We start from the raw sequence: 12,994 nt of genomic DNA on the forward strand, positions 1-12,994 counted from the left end.
TGACCACGAAGACTGCTCGATCACATGTTTGCTCGTCACACAAAGATCCAGCTGCCCATCACCAACCTCTGTAATATACTGTGGCACCACTAAATAGGGCAGCCCTATATATGAGAGAATTTTCTCAAAGTCCTTTTCTTAAGCCATAAGAATAGAATAGAACTTCAATCTGAAGATGCCAACTTTGATTTTTTTTTGGGGGGGGGGAGGTCACACCCAGCGATGCACAGGGGTTACTCCTTGCTCATGCACTCAGGAACTGCTCCTGGCAGTGCTCGGGGGAACATATGGGATGCTGGGAATCAAACCTGGACCGGCTGTGTGCAAGGCAAATGCCCTATCCGCTGTGCTATTACTCCAGCCCTGAGGCCAAGTTCTTGCACGTTCAACACTAGAAACCATCAAGTTAAATAGCTGTTTACCAAGATCCTCAAAGCTGCTTGAGCTTCACATCAAGAGAAACTATCACCAAGATACGCCAGCAACATTCCACAGAAATTTTATTTCACTAATTTGACCTAATATAACCAGAGGGCTCAATTTACCACTCTTATCTAGGAAAGTTCTTCAATATTTTTCTAGAAGACACTGCTAAAAATTTAACCCCTTTCCCTCCTAAATACAGAAAGAAAATCATTAAAAATGGAGAAAAACAGGGAATACCATTATCACTCAATAGGAAATTTTCCCCGCAGCAGCAAAGACAGAACTCAAGGACTGCCAAGTTCCAGAGAGAATCTTTTCTATCTCTGCTGGAGCTAAAATCAAAATCTTCAGATGAGACTGTTTTTCATCTGAAGAAATACTTGAAGTTTAAGGTAAGTGGCCCATTCAAGTATCACAAGGCCTATGCCCTCGCACGAATTAGAGTAAGAGAGTGCAGGAGGGCACAGAGGTTTGGAGATTGGTCTATGTTTGGGAAATCCACACTCTGCTAAAATGGTAAGGGGTTCAATTTTAAACGCGTATTTCCTCAGCTTTGAGTTAATATAACCACAGTAATATATTGATACGGTTTCTGCCATTGCGAAGACACATGTAATGATGGACTTACTTTGATCTTTACTCAAGAATGTTTAAATAAAGCTCTTACTCAGTAGGCCACACAATGTCAGAAAAATAACATTCCAAATATTTAAGGAAGCCTGCTTTTCTATATGTGTCTGAACTGGGAAAATTTCTCAAATACATCACTTTTAGGAAATGATATTCAAAAATAGAAATTCTTATATATAGTTTCTCTGTTAAACAAGTTTTTTAAAGATTCTTCGCTTAACATCAATACTTTTAAAATCTTCAACTCAAAATCCAGCTTGTAACACTGATTCCTTCTGAATCTTCAAAACTTCAAAGTGCTAAGAAATATATCATCTTCGGCTTCTTCTTAAAGAACTACTGTTCATAAAGGGGTCATCATCATCATCATCCTGAAATGACATAAGAGGTCACAATTTTAGCTCTTATTTCCACACTTTGGTGATATGAGAGAAACTCTTATGTGCAAAATAATACTATTTAGAGCAATTTTCTCCCTTCAAATGAAGTAGATTTTCAATTTTATCTTTGAAAATAACAAGCGTAGTTATCAGTTCATTTCTTCCTTTTACTTCCACTGTGCGGTGGAAGCACTGAATCCTAGCCACCAAGGAGCACGGCAGAGCCTGGCAAGCAATCCATGGCATATTCAATATGCCAAAAACAGTAACAGCAAGTCTCACAATGGAGATGTTACTGGTGCCCACTTGAGCAAATCGATGAACAACGGGACAACAGTGCTATAGTACTACTTCCACTGTGGCGCTGATTTCACTGTTCAAATAACAAGTCCAGGGGCCGGAGCAATAGCACAGCGGGTAGGGCGGTTTGCCTTGCATGCAGCCGACCCGGGTTCGATCCCCGGCATCCCATATGGTCCCCCAAGCACTGCCAGGAGCAATTCCTGAGTGCAAAGCCAGGAGTAATCCCTGAGCATCGCTGGGTGTGACCCAAAAAGCAAAAAAAAAAAAAAAAAAAAGAAAACAAATAACAAGTCCAAATAAATTCTTAGCAAGCATTAAAAATAAATCATCTTGATATCTATGCATATATATACTTACAGTAAATGTATATATATGCCATATACATTTCCTCAATTATTAACCTTAATAATAAAAATTAATATCAATAATTTTATTGATAAGATTAATAAAAATTTTATATTTTATTAATAAGGCCAATAATCTGTTTTTGTAAAATTATTTTATTATAAGGTTAATAAAATTATTTAACCTTAATAAAGCAAGTAAGGTGAAGGTAACCCAGAAACAAAACAACCTGTCAAGTCATTCTGTCTGGCTTTTAAGCAATTTGGGTGTTTTTGTGGGGCGGAGGGGAGGGGACTTATTTACACCAATGGAAACTCAGCAGGTGCTGCTTGCAGGCTTGTCATTAACTGTGGCTGAAATTACTTCTCAAGAAGTAATTTTGGATATAGGGCATTGGTATAAAGCCTTATAATTTATTGCATGTATAAGGCCCCAAGTTGATTTCTAGCACTGTCCCCTTCCTCTCAAAAGTGTCTTTCCAAAGTTAGTTCTCATGAGACTATATTTATAAGGAATCGTCAGCAGCAGTATTAGCAATTTCTATAAACAGTGAAAATCAAAGATTTAGCCGTATAGCACATTACCTCATCGGACTCAAAGGTTACCCCTTTAGCTGTCAGGCTCTGAGAAGTGCGCTTGCCGGAGGTGGAGGAACTGGACCACCTGAGGAAAAGCAAGGACAGACCAGAGCAAATGAATAGGAGGACAAGGAGAACATAACTCCTATCCCTTATGAAACTTGGCTTCTGGAATGGTATTCATGCCGTTTCATCTTTAATAAAAGTTCCTCAAGACTCCAGAGCTCGTCTTCAAGAGGTACAAAAATGAAGAAACTTGGGGAGGGGAAAAAGCCCCAGAGCCCTCCTGTTCAAGGCTCAGGGACAGGTGAGGGAGGTGGGGAAATCTATTAAGTGCCAGTAACTGCATTTTCTCTATTTCTGTTCAGATATAAGTGGGAATAGTAAAGTAGTAACATACATCTGTTTTCCAGTAAGCCAACAGCAGCAGGATTAGAAACTGAGGAAACATGTTAAGCTGACCACATGCTGTGCTCAGCACACACAGGAGCTCCCCATAGCAGCCCCCGGTCAGGCCTCGAGGCTCACTGGATCCGCACAGCTGGCTTGAGGTGCTGGGCCCTCTCACTGCAGCCCGAGACTCTTACTGTAGGGGCCTCTCACTACCAGCGCAGCTAAAGTCTGGAACACTATTTCCAGGAAAGAGCAGGCTTCCCTTGCCCACAGGGCAGCAGGGAGCGACAACTGGAAATTAGATCTTTTTAAAAGATCACAGTCAGGAATACCAGTGCTTCCATTACTTGCCAATTTTCCTATTACTCTTATTAAACTGCACTTTTAGAGCTGCACATGCCAGGTACTGTACTTAGCCCTTAACAAAGAATAACTCAGCTGCTGCATCTCTTACCCTACGAGTATCTTCACTTTGCAAATGGGAACAGAGACAAAGAGAGGTTTTAAAAAAAAAAAGAAAAAAACGATTCAACAGGAGAGTATAACAACCATACAAACTTTGCCATCACTAAACTATTTGTCAAAATAGTCCATGGGTGAGGCTGTTGTGCATGGTAGAATGTGTACTTATCATGCACGAGGCCCTGGGCTTCATCCTACCACTGAAACAGAAAACCCTACACCTTACGCCATTTCACTGCTATCAGAAACCTTCCGCTAAGGTTACTTTCAAGATTTCTTATAAAAAATGTCAGTCCCTAACAGGCTGCGGAGACAGTGTAGAGGTTAGAGTACATGTATGTGTCCTGATTCCCACAGGGCACCATAGGGCTTCCAAGCACCATGGGGATATCTCCGAAAGACCCCAAGAAGCACTGTGTGTCCCCACTAGCCAGAATGGGACATCATCAGGTCTGAGGACTAACACACAAATCTAGTTAGTTCGTGGGGAATGCCCAAGGGCCCCTGAGCACCCCTGGAGGCCCCCAAAAGATGACTCTCTAAACTACCTACCCTAGGAGCTTTAGCGATAGCACAGCAGGTAGGGCATTTGCCTTACATGTGGCTGACCTGGGTTCAATTCCCAGCATCCCATATGGTCCCCTGAGCACTGCCAGGGGTTAATTCCTGAGTTCAGAGCCAGGAATGACCCAAAAAGCAAATAAATAAATAAATAAATAAATAAATAAATAAATAAATAAATAGATAAATAAATAAATTGCCTATCCTAACTTACTGACTGTACAGTGCCTCAGGGTTCTCAATGTTTTGTTAAGAAGCAAAAGCAGAAGCTAAAGAGACAGTGCAGGGTTAAGGAGCTGTTCCTGCATCCCACCAACACTGGTGCAAATCCGCAGTACAATATATCTTCCCTCCTGTGTAGTCAGAGCAGCCTCTGGGCACCAGATGTGGCACAACCTGCCCCCTCCCCACCCCAAAATAGAAGTGACAGGAGAGAACGCTGGGGCAGCGTCCCACGTGAACTAGGAAGTTATGTCTATCAAGTGACTATGTTTAGTCCCTCACTTCCACGGAGAGTGGAATAGTGACAGCCACATCCACCTCTGTTAAGCACCTCACAAGGTCACTCACATGTACAGGCTCAGAACAGAACAGAGGCCGACACAGAGCAAGGGCTAAGTAACTGAGTCACTGTTATTACCTCATGAGTAAAAAGCCAAAAGGTATTTATTCTCTCAAGGCAGACACTCAAGAGTGGAAACAAGAGACTTTCTTTCCTCCTCTAACTGAATGTCAAACACACTAAATCAGCATTTCCCTGGGTTCTGACAATGAAAATACATGGGATCCAACCCAGCTGAACATCTGCCTTTCTCTCCAGCACTGCTGATAGACCTGAGAAGCATCCAGAAGGCTCAGCGTGATGTGGTGTGTGCTTTCATCTCTAAGAACTACCTTTCATCTCTAAGCAAGTCCTTAGGAAAGACTCTGTCAGACTGAAGCAGCCTGAGAAAGTGAGTAAGCGCCTCCAGTCCACTGGGCCCGCTTCTCGCCCATAGAGGCAGTGCTGGTTCTGGCAACCCTGTGTGCTCCTTTGGGCTCCCTTGCCCAAGAGTCAGGACAGGGACAAACCATTCTTCTCTTTCCTCTTTAAGGTGATGGAAAGTTCAAGGTCGTCGAGCTGTCACTGAGGGGTAAATGTATGCATCATTTCAAACCACCCAGATCACTGCCTCTGATCCCCCTTGGGGACACTTCCCAGGCTTTCAAACTTCCCTGGAGCAAAACATCTGGAGCAAAACCCTGGTTACCTACTACCTCCCTGCACGAGATACAGCCTCTCCTCTCATGGCTTCCTCCGTGCCAGCACTGTCTCTGCCGGAAAATCAAGCCCGAGTCCACAACCTCCCTCGTTCCCAACTCATCATGTTTGCTCGGTGATGGTGCCACCAGGCTCCCAGGCCTGACACTATGCTCAAGAGTCAGAGTCCAAACTCGGCTCAGCCTCCTCTGCTCCGTGGCATACCTCTCTTCTGTTTTACCTCAATCCTTCCTTCCTCAGCAGCCTTGGGCCCAGCCCCTCACTGCAGAAAGTTGGTTTCTTCAAGAGTCCGGCATGTGCCTGTCTCTTGGTTTTGTGCAATTCCAGAAAAAAAACACCATTTCATTTGCACATGTCTCTTGTCACATTTGCCCTGATGGGTTGCTGGTTCCCTGTAATCAACATACCCTGAACATGTGCATTCCTGGAAGAATTGGAAAATGCCTTCCTCTATCTGCAACAGCTCCTGGCACCACATTTGACTGAACAGCTAAGAGGCCAACAGGTCTAATTGACCAATCTTTCCACAGCTTCACAAATACATGAAGGAACAAGTTCCCAGTGGGGCAAATATGACATCCAAGAAGCAAATATTTACTCTAGAACACTTGGTTAAAAAAAAAAAAAAACACAAAAGAACAACTTAGCTATTACAATAGATTTTAGCTCTTCCAAATTCAATCCAGCCTAATAAAACTACTCTTTAGTTTTTCTCTTTTTAAAAATTCAATTTTCTCAAATCAAATTTTGAGTTTTGGGTCATACCCAGCTAATCTGAGGGGTTACTCCTGGCAGGCTCAGGGATCAAATTCAGGCTACACATGTGCAAGGGCAAGCACCTTAATGGCTGTACCATCACTCCAGCCCCTCAAATAAAATCCAACTTGTATCCCCAGGTATAAGAAAAACAGACAGATGAGCTATGTTTCTGTGATGATGCTCTGGGTGGGGAGAGGCCAACGATGCGTGCCTGGGTCTGTTTCGAGTCAGTACAGCCCCCCAGGCTCCTCCATGAATAACCTCCAAGTGCTATCACATGTCGGCCAAAAATAAGGAGAAAAATTGAGTTCTCTTTCCCACTACCTACTGATTCAGACAATGCATTCCAGTCTTTAAAATCTCAAGTAAGCTGCTCGACCTCATATCTCTTCATTCTCAGCAATGGAAAACAAATTATCAAATGCTTCCTTTTCAGCCGGTCCGACTTTGGGGGGAGAAACTCCAAACAATGATAGTGAGTTTTTTGTTGAAATATTGAATGCAATCAAAGTAAAGTGAAAGTAAAGTGAAATTTATCAGTTACACAGGCGGGGTGTGGGGCTGGGGATGTGACAGGGTCGGGGGGAGGTATACTGTGATTCTTGGTGGTGGAATATGTGCACTGGTGAAGGGATGGGTGTTCGAGCATTGTATAACTGGGAGTTAAACCTAAAAGCTTTGTAACTTTCCACATGGTGATTTAATAAAAAAAATAAATTAAAAAAAATCTCAGGGGGCTGGAGCAATAACACAGCGGGTAGGGCGTTTGCCTTGCACGCGGCCGACCCGAGTTCGAATCCCAGCATCCCATATGGTCCCCTGAGCACTGCCGGGGTAATTCCTGAGTGCAGAGCCAGGAGTAACCCCTGTACATCGCCAGGTGTGACCCAAAAAGAAAAAAAAAAATCTCAAGTAAATGAAACCCCCCTGGTGAAGCTGTTTCTTTTATGCTAGTCTCTCTCCTCGCTCCTTTCCAAAGGTTTATTCACTACTACTCAGTCTGTTTCAGATTTCATATATAACGATGTACCGGCTGAATCATCCTGTAATGGACAGGAATGTGTTCATCTCTCTTTCCCAGTACAATCTATGCTGCAGGAAAGCAGTAATCACATCAGACCATTTATTATGTTCCCCATCAGTTCTGACAGAATGTTCACTAAAAATAAACGCGAAAAGAGTTGATTAGTTTCTGAATTAGAGATCTGTACTGTCTAAGCTTTGGTTAAGCAAAATGCTAACAAAAAAGACAATGATAATTAAGTCAAATCAAGTCCTTTGTGGAATGGGCAAGATTCATAAAGAACAGGCAAAGAAGCCCCTAAGTAGCACAAAGGGAGAGGCAGGGTGGGAGTCCTGTCTGAGTGTTCATCACAGCCCTCGGGAACTTAGTGTAACAAATACAGCAATCATCTGAGTCCAAAATTATCTAATGGGGAGAACACAGAACTCCATTAAGAAAAGCACTAGTAGTAAAGACCAAGGAAATGAGATAGAGCTTACTACAATCCACAACATCGTCACTGACACATCAGCCCAACAGCATAGCCCGAGGTCCTGATTACTTTCCCTGAATGGGGAAACGTTCAGGCAGAATTTGGCATGAGTTTCCTTCACCCCCAGATATCAATTGCTGAGGAAGTCACTTTGCCTACCTTTGATCTGTTTTTGAAGTGGCAGGAAAAAGAGCTTCGTCCTCTGACTCGTCCTCCTCAATGACCTGTGGGGGGTAAAAACAGCAAGCCTGGTCATCTGGGGTGTTAGGGACGGAGCAGCTGAGTCTCAAAGCTAATTTCTGTTCTGTTCCTACCGGAAGGCCCAGACAGCAGTAGACAGTAGCCCACTCTGCCCTGTGCCCACTAAGCCTGTCTGGGAGATGCACCATCAGGCCCAAGACTATCCCAGGATTGCATAAAGAGTCAAGCCATGGTGCTCCACCTCCATTTTTTTGGTTTTTGTTTCTGGGCAATACCTGGCGGTGCTAAGGGATCACTCCTGGTGGTGCTCCGGGGTAAAGCCCTAATGGGCTGAGCACAAGGCCAGAGAATTACCCCTTCTCTGGCCCCTCCACCTCCAATTTTAAAAGGGGTTTAAGACTGTGTGGGTTATTAGATAGCTGTCACTGTCACTGTCATCCCATTGCTCATGGATTTGCACGAGTGGGCACCAGTAACGTCTCCATTGTGAGACTTGTTGTTACTGTTTTTGGCATATCAAATATGCCACAGGTAGCTTGCCAGGCTCTGCTGTGTGGGCTAGATACTCTCGGTAGCTTGCCGGGCTCTCCGAGAGGGGCAGAGGAATCGAACTGGGGTTGGCTGCATGCAAGGCAAGTGCCCTACCCGTTGTGGTATCTACTACATTTATCCTCTTCAGTGTCACTGCTGGTTTTAAGTAAAAAAAAAAAAAAGTGTTTTTATGACTTTTTGATTCCATCATCCAAACCTATCTATTCCTCTACATTTTATCTTGACACTTGATACACATATTCGCCATCTTTATCAAACCATGAACCCGAGAGCAAAAATAGCACCAAGACCTCTTCTTCCAGTTCAGTGAACTCAAGATCATTAAATGAAGTTGTCTAAGCAGCTATCAATCCTCTCAGTATTTCTGCATTTTGTGAAACTACTAGGAGGCTGTCTCATATACCATAAAGGAAATCAAATACATATACAATCTCCCAAATCAGAAATCAAATACACATACAATCTCCCAAATCAAACACTAAGTGATCATAATGGAAAAATGGGAAGGAAAAAGCTCTGACATGATTTTTTTTTCCTTTTCTTTTTTTTTTTCTGGTATTTTTTTTAATTATTTATTTTTAATTAGTGAATCAACGTGAGGGTACAGTTACAGTTTTATACATTTTTGTGCTCGTGTTTTCCCCATACAAAGTTCAAGAACCCACCCCTTCACCAGTGCCCATTCCCTACCACCAGTAAACCCAGCATCTCTCCCGCCCTCCCCAGTCCCGTCTCCCCCCACCCCACACTGCCACTATGGCAGGGTATTCCCTTTTGATCTCTCTCTCTGATTAGGTGTTGTGGTTTGCAATAAAGGTGTTCAGTGGCCATGTGTTCAGTCTCTAGTCTATATTTGGCACGCATCACCCTTCCCCCGCATGACCTCCGACCACATTTTACTTGGTGTTCCCTTCTCTGAGTTGCCCAGAATGAGAGATCAGCCTCCAAGCCATGGAGACAACCTCCTGGTACTTATTTCTACTAATCTTGGGTGTTAGTCTTATAGTCTATTATTCTATGCTCCACAGATGAGTGCAATCTTTCTATGTCTGTCTCTCTTTCTGACTCATTTCACTTAGCATGATACTTTCCATGCTGATCCACTTATATGCAAACGTCATGACCTCATTTTTTCTAACAGCTGCGTAGTAATCCATTGTATAGATGTACCAGAGTTTCTTCAACCAGTCATCTGTTCTAGGGCACTCGGGTTTTTTCCAGATTCTGGCTATTGTAAACAGTGCTGCGATGAACATATAAGTGCAGATGTCATTTCGACTATACATCCAACCCCATAAAAAAATGGGGTGAAGAATTGAACAGAAACTTTACCAAGGAAGAGATACGAATGGCCAAAAGGCACATGAAAAAGTGCTCTACATCACTAATCATCAGAGAGATGCAGATCAAAACAACCATGAGATACCACCTCACACCACAGAGGCTAGCACACATCCAAAAGAACAAAAGCAACCTCTGTTGGAGAGGATGTGGGGAGAAAGGGACCCTTCTACACTGCTGATGGGAATGCCGACTAGTTCAGCCCTTTTGGAAAACAATATGGACGATTCTCAAAAAATTAGAGGTTGAAATCCCATTTGACCCAGCAATACCACTGCTGGGAATATATCTCTGACATGATTTTTTATTTTATTTTTTTGTTTTTTGCTTTTTGGGTCATACCTGGCAATGCTCAGGAGTTACTCTTGGCTTTGCACTCAGGAATCACTCCTGGCGGTGCTCAGGGGACCATATGGGATGCTGGAATCGAGCCTGGGTCGGCCGCGTGCAAGGCAAATGCCCCACCCGCTATGCTATCACTCCAGCCCCAGATTTATTTTTTTTTAACTCATGTTCTTGCCTCCTAAGGGAAAACCCCAAAGGACTTGATGACAATCTTGCTTTCAGATGATCTTGAAGAAATAGCAAGAACAGTTGATCAGCAATGGGACTAGCATGAATGAAAGTCAGCACTGGTATATTCATGCTTAGTGGGAAAAACAAGAGGAAAATACAAGATTAAACTCTAAACAGAAGGGGGCTAAAGAGATAGGGCAGCAGTGAAGGTACCCGCCTTGCACGCAACTGACCCAGGCTTGATCCTTGGCACCCCAGCAATCAGGAGTCATCCCTGAATGCTGAGCCAGGAGAGCATTTCTAATCAAAAGATCCTCCCTGCCTTTTTAAGGAGAAACATAAACATTCTAGGTGCTCTCAATCTAGAAAATCGGTCAAGGTCTCTCCAGCTTTAATGTTCCATTCCTTTTTTCCCTCTTATTTACTATGCACACAAAAAATGGACAATTCATAATGCAGGGATCATAACATATTAAAACAACAAAAAGCCCTTTTTCTTACCTCTGAGTAATTCTTAGAGGCAACATTTCGGGAGGGTTGCTGTCGTGTAGACTTAAAGACTATAGCAAAAGAGATGAAACATCTGTTATTCTTAACTATCTTAAGAAAAACTGCACATTTATTTGTAAATTTTTTGGTTTTGGGGCCACAGCTGTTGATGCTCTGGGCTTACTCCTGGCAGTGCTTGAGAGACCATGTGGGATGCTGGGGATTGAATCTGGGTTGGTGGCAAGCAAGGCAAGTAATCTACCCTCTGCATTATCACTCCAGTCCCGCCAAAACTGCACATTTAGCTGACAATTTTATGCCCTATTTATAAAAACAATGATTGATTATAAAACCCCAATTTTTTTAACTAAAGGAAAATAAAATTATCCCCAAGTAAAATAATGCTTTAATGCCAGTCTTAGAAATAAAGCTATAATAAATATACCTAAAATAAAAATATTTTATGGGAAATAGCTAAAGATAAAATCTGATCGACTTACTGAACTTCAATCCCACTTTCTGTGGACGGCTCGTGTGACCTTCCCTGTATCTGTAAGGAATTCGGTCTGGAAAAGCTTTCTTATCCTTGACTTAATTAGCAGTATGTAGCACTTAAGAAGTACAGAGGGAATTCTGGAAAATAGCCTATCTTTTTATTCTCTGATAAACTTTCCTCTGAGTCCTTCCGTCATGGGTTTTATAAACTGGGTTAGAAAAGAGATTACCTTTTTTTCCCACCTTTTCCTAGAGAACAAAAACTTGTATAAATTTCAAATTTCTAACTTTAGGCTTATTCTCTCTTAGGACTTTCCAGTTTTCTAAAGAATGTCACCCCTCAGGGCTGGAGTGATAGTGACATTTGGCATTGCCAAATGTGGATAGGGCATTTGCCTTGCATGCGGCCAACCTGGGTTCGATTCCCAGCATCCCATATGATCCCCTGAGTACCGCTAGGAGTGATTCCTGAGTGCAGAGCCAGGAGTCAGCCCTGAACATCGCCGGGTGTGACCCAAAAAGCAAAAAAAAAAAAGTCACCCTCAAGATAATTCCAAACCAAACAATAGGGCAAGCAGGGGTTAGAGGAGGAGTTGAAAAAGCTAACTGCTCAAAGAACCCCCAAAATTAAAAATTCTCAAAGCATAAAATGTGGTAATCTTTCTTCCTTGTCTGAATCCATTATCTGCAGATTTTTCCTATTCCATGTTCTATCTCCCTTGTGCTGTACTCCTGAGGGACAAAGGCGAAGTGGCATTCACATATGTCCTACTCAACAACTGGCCTATATCCCAACCTGAGTTTGATCCCTGACATCCCATAAAGTCCCTGAGCATTTCCAAGAGAAGTTACGAGTGCAGAGCCACAGGAGTAAGAACTGAGCACTGCCGAGTGCAACCCCTGAACAAAAAACAAAATTACAACAAACAAAAGAACCCCCACAAACCACCTATCAGAATCTCCCACACCATGTTTTTTCTTTAACTGAACTATGTTTTGTTAGTTCCATTTGCCATTTTGTTGTAACAAGAAATATAAAGTAAATTATCCTGTGCCTGCTAAGTTCCCCCCTGTGTTTTTCTCTACTTGGGCAAATTATTCAGCTCAGTTTTCTCATCTATAAAATGAGATTACATACAAAATTGTTCTCAATTTTTCAGTGCTATTCTACTGGATAAAAAGTTAAATCTGCCTGAACTTCCCATTCCTCAGTGGCCCATGAGCAGAGTGGCTGGTCTCTGAGCCCTCAGGAACTCAGTGCAATTTCACACTAGCACCAATTTGAGGAGACACAGCTTTCATCAAAATGTTAAGAATTTATAACTCAGATTTAGGATCACTACCTTTCAGGATAAACAAATGAAATCTACTCAATCTTGTACATGACAAATATTTTATGTAAAGACCTGAATTTTTCCCAGGTTAGACATCCCAAGTTCCTCCTAGTACTTTAAGTGTTTTCTCATTTGAATGATCCCATATAGATGCTACTCTTTGGGAAAGGCAGTCCCAAAGGTGAGCACGATGTTCTTGGCATGCCATAGCTCACTCAAAGCTGAGGGAGGACTTGCTCCTGCCAAGATAAGCAGCACCGCAGACGCCTTCCAAGACAGCAAGTCCAATGGGTCCAGAGGCCTTCTGCAAAGCTCCCTCTCAATTCTGTCTCTGCACATAGTTTACATTTACTCATGAGAAATAAGCTTTGAAATTTATTTTAATGTTAGCTATGAAAGGGAGTCAAAAATTAACCTTAAATACCACTGCACACAAAATGCATACTCAGAGGGATGTATTTTGAAAGCTAGG

At 42.6% G+C, this 12,994-nt stretch overlaps 1 protein-coding gene across 3 annotated transcripts in view; it reads right to left on the reverse strand.

Moving 5' to 3' along the window:
* Window positions 1–323: 323 nt before the first annotated feature.
* Window positions 324–12,994, reverse strand: part of MRE11 (MRE11 homolog, double strand break repair nuclease) — a 42,126-nt gene continuing 29,455 nt past the window's right edge. For all 3 annotated transcript variants that reach the window (XM_055133452.1, XM_055133451.1, XM_055133453.1), the window contains 4 exons: window positions 10,706–10,764; window positions 7,754–7,818; window positions 2,669–2,747; window positions 324–1,427 (listed from right to left, as the gene is read on the reverse strand). In XM_055133452.1, coding sequence (XP_054989427.1) covers window positions 1,368–1,427; window positions 2,669–2,747; window positions 7,754–7,818; window positions 10,706–10,764 — 263 coding nt within the window. In that variant the 3' untranslated portion in view covers window positions 324–1,367. The remainder of the gene's footprint in view (window positions 1,428–2,668; window positions 2,748–7,753; window positions 7,819–10,705; window positions 10,765–12,994) is intronic.

Source organism: Sorex araneus, chromosome 3, assembly GCF_027595985.1.
Source record: "Sorex araneus isolate mSorAra2 chromosome 3, mSorAra2.pri, whole genome shotgun sequence".
NCBI classification, from domain to species: domain Eukaryota; kingdom Metazoa; phylum Chordata; class Mammalia; order Eulipotyphla; family Soricidae; genus Sorex; species Sorex araneus.